At 36.4% G+C, this 9260-nt stretch overlaps 1 protein-coding gene across 1 annotated transcript in view; it reads left to right on the top strand.

The window, feature by feature from the left end:
• LOC107666740 (disintegrin and metalloproteinase domain-containing protein 22-like) overlaps positions 1 to 9239 on the top strand; it is a 66529-nt gene extending 57290 nt beyond the window's left edge. Inside the window, exons 27-30 of the mRNA XM_016458173.1 lie at positions 889 to 989; positions 1087 to 1153; positions 6276 to 6396; positions 7866 to 9239. Coding sequence (XP_016313659.1) covers positions 889 to 989; positions 1087 to 1153; positions 6276 to 6396; positions 7866 to 7886 — 310 coding nt within the window. The 3' untranslated portion in view covers positions 7887 to 9239. The remainder of the gene's footprint in view (positions 1 to 888; positions 990 to 1086; positions 1154 to 6275; positions 6397 to 7865) is intronic.
• Positions 9240 to 9260: the final 21 nt, after the last annotated feature.

Genomic DNA, 9260 nt, shown 5'->3' on the forward strand with positions numbered 1-9260 from the left:
GGCAGATAGAGTGCAAACCAGTGAAGTAAACAACAGTGCAGATATAATGATTTGTAGTGCAAAAAGAGCTTATTTAGACTGATTAAAGTGACTGTGTGTGTGTATTTGGGAGTGGGGAGTGGGAGAGTCCGTCAGAGTTCAGTGGTGCGTGGGGCAAAAGAGGGGAGGGGGGGCAAGGTCGGGAGGGAGTTCAGCTTCCTGACAGCCTGATGGATGAAGCTGTCCTTCAGTCTGCTGGTCCTGGCCTGGAGACTCCGCAGTCTCCTCCCTGATGGCAGCAGACTAAAGAAGCTGTGTGTCGGGTGGGTGGGATCACCTGCAATGCAGAGGGCTTTGCGGGTGAGACGGGTGTTGTAAATGTCCTGGAGGGAGGGGAGAGAGGCACCAACGATCTTCTCAGCTGCTCTCACTATGCGCTGAAGTGTCTTGCGGCAGGATGCGTTGCAAGCACCATACCACACAGTGATGCAGCTCGTCAGAAACAGACTTTTGTCAAGAAAATTACAAAAGATTAACAGGGATAAAAAGTGAAGTTGAAGACAAGTGGGGAACCTATAAAATGATCATAAATTATGACAATTTTTGATTGAAGGAAGGAGAAATTAAGAACCCCCTGCAATATTGCTTAAAATGCATTGCCAGTTTTCCATGATAGTTTGCAGACATGGGAAAAACACACACACTTAATTGTGTGCTAAAAGAAAACAACAAACTGATATGATTTCTATCTTTAATAACAGTGAGTAAACATTCAAATGTACTGGAAACTTAGTAGGAATGACCCACATGACGTCTTTGTCATTTGTTTTCCTCATACAGAACCCTTTTAATCTCTGTAACTGCATTTAATGAACTACAGTGAGAATTTCTCTGTTCTTTGGTCTGAAGATCTAATGGTATGTCTCACTCCTGGAGTGAAAGAATCCCAGATGCCAAGCACATCTCTGACGTCTGTGAAAACGGACGACCCAGGAGCAACTCATGGCAAGGTAATGCACCCATCAATACATCCGCTCAAAATGGCAAAGCTTGCATCAGATTTGTCTCAGCATTCATATCATGTGTTCTTCTCCTCTGTCGATGCAGGAAACATCACAGGTACCCGTAAGAAGCTCAAGGGAAAGAAGTTCCGTCCTCGCTCCAACTCCACAGAGTAAGAGATGCAGTGTTGCCATATGACATCGTACAGTGACTGATGTAGATGTTGGACTTTGCATGGAGTCTTAAACTCTATGCCATTTGTCATTACTACAGTCCAAACAATTTTATTGAAAAGTGTTTGGAGTAAATGTTGGTTTGTTTTGGGTGTGCACTGATGTGTGCATTGGTTTAACCTCTGGAAACAGCTCGTTGAAACTGACCTGCATGTCTGTCATCATCTGTATGCACACAATATACATTCTGATTCTGATTTCAGTTTGATGCTCGTTTCTGCACCTAAACTCTCTTGTTTCAAACGCATGTGACAAACTGACTTCAACTAAAACAAAAAAACAACATGCAGCTGACCTACACAAATACTACTAACTTTATCTCAAGCAAAACATATTCAGAAACGCATTAGTAAGCAGCATTGCACTTCTAAAATGTGCTTTAACGTTGAAGTTGATGCTTGTGGAAAAGTTCTGCTAAATTTAAAGGAATAGATCACTGAAAAATAAATCATCATTCACTCATCATGTCATTCCAAACCTGTATGACTTTCTGTTTTTAGAACACAGAACAGAATGTTGATGCTTTTCTATACTAAACAATTTAGTGATCAGGGACTAAGCTATTTAGAAGTATCAAAAAAGTAGTCACTATATTCTAAAGGTGTGTCCCAAATCTCGTACTTATGCGCTACTCTATGACGTTTTTTAGTATAAATAGTGCAAGTAGTGTGTTCACACTGAAAATTCCAAAAAGAAAAAGTGCACTTTAAATACCCTGATGATGCACTTAAATAACTGGAAAAAAACGGTTAATGCACTAAACTGTCACAGCTGTAATTATGTAGTGTAGGGGGAGGGGCGATCAAACTCAGATTATTAATGACAAAATAACCTCATGTAATTTATACACTACATGGTTGAGTACATAGTGTATAAGTGCATAGTATATAGTGCATCAATTACTTAATGATGTGATGTTAGGAGGAGATCTTAATTTAAATCTAATTACTGATAACCTTAACCTCTGCAATAACTCTTAAATCTAATTGGCATACATCTATTCAATCTTGATGCTTGAAGAAATATTATGTAGTATAGATGTAATAGTTTAATATTACTGCGGAAACTGTGATGCATTATGTTCAAGATTTATTTTATGAATAGAAAGTTCAAAAGAACGGCATTTATTTGAAATATTAAAGACATTTATAATGTTACAGAAGATTTCTTTCACTTTTGATCAATGCATCCTTGCTGAATTAGTGTTCAGTTCTTTAAAAAAAAAAAGCTTACTGACCCCAAACTTTTGAACAGTAGTATGTAAACTTTGTTTGAATATGCACATGTACGAATGAGATAGTAGTGCTAGAGTAAGGGGAAGATTTTCATCTAATACAACTTAAATTTCAATCGTTTACTTTCTAAAAGTTATTGTATGGCTTTGAATACAGTGCACAAGTTATACAGACTGCTTTGATTATTCTGTTTTTGTCATTTTAGATATTCACTAGCCACTATTTCACTTTCATTGAATGGAAAATAATATTTTGCTTTGTGTTCCACTGAAGAAAGAAAGTCAAATAGATTTGGAACAACAAGGAAATGATGACAAATTTTACATTTTCGGGTGAACTAAGGTCAATTGGATGCTGACGTTTACAGCAGCAGAGTCTTACATTTTTCTGTCCTGCATCAGCCATAAAGCGAAAAAGCTTCATGATATCTGTGTAGGTGCTGTACTCTGAGCTGCTGTCTGATCTCTCACCTGCATCTTGGACCGTAAAGAATTTCAGTGCTGCTGCTGTCTTTTACCAACTTCCTCCTTTATCCAGTTTCTCCTATCTCTCCTGTTCTTTCTCTTCTCCCCCTACCCTACCCTTCCCTTTCTCTATCTCTCTGTTAAGAAAAAGTGCACTTTAAATACCCTGATGATGCACTTAAATAACTGGAAAAAAACGGTTAATGCACTAAACTGTCACAGCTGTAATTATGTAGTGTAGGGGGAGGGGCGATCAAACTCAGATTATTAATGACAAAATAACCTCATGTAATTTATACACTACATGGTTGAGTACATAGTGTATAAGTGCATAGTATATAGTGCATCAATTACTTAATGATGTGATGTTAGGAGGAGATCTTAATTTAAATCTAATTACTGATAACCTTAACCTCTGCAATAACTCTTAAATCTAATTGGCATACATCTATTCAATCTTGATGCTTGAAGAAATATTATGTAGTATAGATGTAATAGTTTAATATTACTGCGGAAACTGTGATGCATTATGTTCAAGATTTATTTTATGAATAGAAAGTTCAAAAGAACGGCATTTATTTGAAATATTAAAGACATTTATAATGTTACAGAAGATTTCTTTCACTTTTGATCAATGCATCCTTGCTGAATTAGTGTTCAGTTCTTTAAAAAAAAAAAGCTTACTGACCCCAAACTTTTGAACAGTAGTATGTAAACTTTGTTTGAATATGCACATGTACGAATGAGATAGTAGTGCTAGAGTAAGGGGAAGATTTTCATCTAATACAACTTAAATTTCAATCGTTTACTTTCTAAAAGTTATTGTATGGCTTTGAATACAGTGCACAAGTTATACAGACTGCTTTGATTATTCTGTTTTTGTCATTTTAGATATTCACTAGCCACTATTTCACTTTCATTGAATGGAAAATAATATTTTGCTTTGTGTTCCACTGAAGAAAGAAAGTCAAATAGATTTGGAACAACAAGGAAATGATGACAAATTTTACATTTTCGGGTGAACTAAGGTCAATTGGATGCTGACGTTTACAGCAGCAGAGTCTTACATTTTTCTGTCCTGCTTCAGCCATAAAGCGAAAAAGCTTCATGATATCTGTGTAGGTGCTGTACTCTGAGCTGCTGTCTGATCTCTCACCTGCATCTTGGACCGTAAAGAATTTCAGTGCTGCTGCTGTCTTTTACCAACTTCCTCCTTTATCCAGTTTCTCCTATCTCTCCTGTTCTTTCTCTTCTCCCCCTACCCTACCCTTCCCTTTCTCTATCTCTCTGTTCACCATCGCTCCTTTCCCATCCTCATCCTGCAGGTATTTAACCCCTTGCGTCAAATCAGAGTATTATGTAACTAAATGGGTAGAAGATGTGAATAAAAACACTGAAGGACCTTATATTAGGTACAATAACATCAGACTGCATTATATCTGTCCCTATCCATCAGTTGTTTGTTTCCTTGACCAAATATCATTTTCAGAGATGAGAACTGAGTGTTAGGGATTGAAGAGCACTTGCTGGCAGAAACGACATGAATCCTCTCAAAATCAAATATTAATTTCAGTGTATTTGTTTCTATTTGATCTAATAATTTATTATTCCATTACAACAAGTCATCAACAGATACACTAGAAATTAAACTGCAATATCACATTAGAGAATTTCTTTTTAAGTAGTGCACTGTAAATGCATGAACATTTCTACAGTTACAAGGGTCAACAGTATATCCAGATACCCAGTGCTTTATAAGCATAAATCTTCCATTCATACTCCACAATAAAGGAAGACTGAAGGCATTTGATAATCAGTGCATCATTTGACATAAACATCGATAATCATGTGATGCAAGTATCCAAGAATGGCTTTCATATGATCATCTCACAAACCCAAGAACATGTTCAGATAAGATTTCAGTCCAACATCAACAGAAATAAGAAATAATTTTTTACATAGAAAATATTTGTAGGGCCATTAAGGTTTTTGTTGCATTGTGACAATTGTTCAATGAAAAAAAAGGACATTTTAAAAAATTCTTAAAATTCTCATTATTGTAATGCAAATAAATAATTAAAAAATATATTGTAAAGCAAATATACATCATATTACATTTTTGTACTACCTTTAATTTATTTGAATTTAAATAAAAAATATTACAGTAGTTCTGTCAATGCAGTACAACTAAAATGACTATTAATGAAAACACCAGCGAGTTATAATAATTAAAAAAAAAAAGTATTTTGGGGGTGAAATGTGTGGGAAACAATAAATATTGTCACAATGACAGTCATCATAATGTTCCTAAAAATGATTTTATATGGGTAAATATATATATTTTATATGTCATTATCATACACTGAACAAGATTATAAATGCAACACTTGTTTTTGAAAAAATATTACAGTAGTTCTGTCAATGCAGTACAACTAAAATGACTTAATGAAAACACCAGCGAGTTATAATAATAAAAAAAAAAAAAGTATTTTGGGGGTGAAATGTGTGGGAAACAATAAATATTGTCACAATGACAGTCATCATAATGTTCCTAAAAATGATTTTATATGGGTAAATATATATATTTTATATGTCATTATCATACACTGAACAAGATTATAAATGCAACACTTGTTTTTGCCCCCATTTTTCATGAGCTGAACTCAAAGATCTAAGACTTTTTCTATGTACACAAAAGGCCTATTTCTCTCAAATATTGTTCACAAATCTGTCTAAATCTGTGTTAGTGAGCACTTCTCCTTTGACTGAAATATAGCTAGGATGTGTTTTCGTGAGGTTCACTCAGGTGCTCTGTGTAGGCTGTTGTATTTGTACATCTGTGTGTGAACATCAAAAGACCAAACCAGCCTCATTGATTGTACTTAAAGTTCTGTGTTTGATTAATTGTTGTTTTATTCCTCCTTCACTGTTCTGTCACTCTGACACTCAGTGTCCCTCTCTGCATGCCAGCTGCTGCTTAACGTGTGTCACTTTTGCACTCTATGATGTCTTCATCGTTTGGCTACCATAGTCTCTGTGATGATCACATGTGTCGGTCCTGATCACCTCATCATGTCCGCCATGTTTGTAAGCCCACATGACGCCGGGTATGTTTGTTCGTTAAACATCCCAACAGCACTACATTGTGCTCACAGTATCTGGCCTGCTTCACTCTCCAGTAAGAGCCAGTGGGTATTTTTGTGGAAAAGACTGATGAAGTTAGTGATTTTGGATGATGGCTTGCCGTGGAAACACTCCCTCTGACCTCGTCAAGGGGTCAAAGGTGACCGCTCCATGTTCGTTAACGCTAGTATCCGGTTCACGCACTACAGTACTAATGTCACATCTCTCCACTCTCTCAGGACACTGTCACCCGCCAAATCGCCCACTTCTTCAACGGGCTCCATCGCCTCCAGCCGGAGATACCCCTACCCCATGCCTCCCCTTCCAGATGAGAGGAAGGCCAACAGACAGAGTGCCAGGGTAAGACTTATCATATGTCAGCATCACTTTATTGTCATTAGCACATGATTCAATTATTTAGACAGAACAGTTTCCTCAGAACAATGGTTTAGCTCTTTTGTTTCTCAAGGGGTAATTACACTGCATTTTCTGCACATTGTGTAACTTTAGAGCTTTTACTTGAGATGATCCGTTCACTAATGAGGAGAGCTTTCAAAACACTGCTTCAAGAAAATTTGTTTTTAATCAGTGGTTCAGAACTTGTATCAAACTTTCAAAATTCCAGTGGTTCGCCACTAGATGGAGTCAGGGTTATTATAGTTAACTAAAAGTAAAACCGTTAAAAAATTGTTACTTGAAATAAAATAAATGCTAGCTGAAATCAAATAAAATATGAAAAAAAAACATTTCAGCTAGTTTCCACGGCAACATTTCTTATTTTCATTTAATTTAACTTAATGTTCTTAACTAAAATTAAAATTGAAATAAAGATGAATAAATATATAGAGACACGTAGAAACAACAAAAACTAACAAAAATGACAAAAACAAAAATTACTAAAACTTTAACTAAAATCAACATCAAAGCAGAAAGCAAAAATAAAATCTAATTCAAAATATTAACAAAAACTATAATAGTATTTCAATTATACTAAAATGTCTAATGGTTTTTAACTAATCTATGATTAGTTTTATTATGTAGGTACATTTTTAATTAATTTAATGAATTTTTATTCTTGTGTATAATAAATGTGTATAATACAAAAAGGAAAACTTAATTTCCTCTACTTGACTTGTTTGTCAAGCCCTGCCTAAAAACACAAAACAGGGACTACAAATTAATACAATACCATTTTTACAGAACCTTAATTTTCAATGGTATTTAATTTAATATGAAGGTTGCATTTAATAGATTAGTTTTATTAAAACATGCAATTGTTTTATAAATGTGTCATCAGTGTCTGTTGCATTTACACGATTTTGACCAGCAGGTGCCGGCCGCCATCCCGTGATGTTTCGAGCGCTTCGAAACAGTGAATCATTTTTACAAAGAAATTGGTTCAGTTGATTCAGAGCTTTGAAAAGCTTTGTTTTCTCATTGCTACTATTCACTAATAATATGAAGCACTTAGTTGAAAGTAAACTAGATACCCACAAGCCTGAGGCCATATTCACAAAAAAATGAAAGTAAAAAAAGATACATTTTAAGAAGTTTATAAAAATGTTCCTAGGTGCAATTATTGAAAATGTTCTTGAAAGCAATTCTTAAATATTTACTCAAGAACATCTAATTTTGCTGAAGACTTTGTGCTGCCTGCACATTCCAGTAATAATCATAATAATCATGCATACTTTTTTTTTTTATCATGACTGGATGGAAGTTCAGTAATCATTTTTTTTATCTGCTATGCTACTTGTTTTTTCTTTTTAAATAACACTAGTCATATTTATTAGCACGTGTTCATTATGTCTGTGCGTGATCTGTTTCAGCTGTGGGAAACATCAATATAAAAGAACTCCTCGAAACTGGTCTGCAAATCTCCGTAAGGATTTCTCTGCTTTTGTATGAATGAGAAAACAAAATAAGTAAGAAAATAAGGAATTCAAATGGAGAAACAAGGGATGAGTGAATGGAAGAGTTGGGCATGGTCTCCTCCGATCTCGGTTTAGCATTTGTGGCATGGAGCCATCTTACCCTGGACGTTGAGGAGCGCTGTATCAGAATCCCATTCCTGCTGTCATTCATAAACAGGACTCAGGAACATGATTTCATCACAAGACAAACCCGGAATGACAGCCGTGCTGAGCAGACACAGAGACAACAGCAGCCACTCGTGCCCTCGTTAAACCCCGCCCCCACACAGCCTGCCCCGTCCCCAAACACATGCTGTCTTGTGATTGGTGCCCTTGATGCCCGGGTGCAAGAAGCTCATGCAGGAGCAGGAAGTTAACTATTCTTTTGAACGCACGCTGTCACTGTAGAACCTACTGCTGTATGCATGAGAAAACATGTTTATCGATTCCTTGTAGTGTAACGATGTACAAATGTTTTAAGGTCTTTCACTCAAGGGTGCCGCATGTATTGAAGGACAGCTTTGTAGGCTGGTAAGATTCAATCCCATGTCCACTTCACCAGAACATCATCCGGTCCCGTTCATACAGTCATATCTTCTCAGAGAATTTTGTACATATGTCATATAATTCAGAGTGAAATGTGAGAGTGTAGTATTTGATCGGTTTTGACGTTTGTTGTGGAGAGCGTGGTGGAACTTTTTTTCTGCTTTAAAGTGTCTGTCCTGTGATCGTCTCCCTGAATTTACAGAATTAGTTTCAAGCCTAGCGCACGCTACACAGAAGCACCATTTCATGAATTATGCGTCAGATCGTAGCAGTGCATCGCAAACAACGATAATTTTGTAATGAGCACATTTCTGCGTCAGATTGAGTAAAGATGCTAAGATCAATTATAAAGTCGCGACTGAAGTGACAATAGCCACAGACATTTTTTTCCTACATTGTGATGTAACCAATTATAGAAAAAAAAAAGGACAGGGACTTGATTCTATTTGTTGGTAGCTGATTGGATGGAGGCAGATCTGAATGTAGAGCCAATGGGCGGAGCATGGCATCTGGCTCCCCCTCTCTGGATGTAATGGGTGGAGATTTAAAGTCCAACCACTCCCTAACCATAACCCTATCTAAACACTAGGTCAAGCTCCACCCATTAGGTCCAGAGAGGTGGAGCTGGATTAGGTCAAGCTCCACCCATTTGACTCTTTTGGCAATTGTGAGAAAAGGGCGGAGTTTAAGTGAACTAAATGATGGAAGTCCAACATACATCACCCTAGAGAAGTCTCGTTTTTAATGCTTTTTCTGTTACAGAAT

Source organism: Sinocyclocheilus anshuiensis, unplaced genomic scaffold, assembly GCF_001515605.1.
Source record: "Sinocyclocheilus anshuiensis isolate Anshui unplaced genomic scaffold, SAMN03320099.WGS_v1.1 scaffold267, whole genome shotgun sequence".
Taxonomy (NCBI): domain Eukaryota; kingdom Metazoa; phylum Chordata; class Actinopteri; order Cypriniformes; family Cyprinidae; genus Sinocyclocheilus; species Sinocyclocheilus anshuiensis.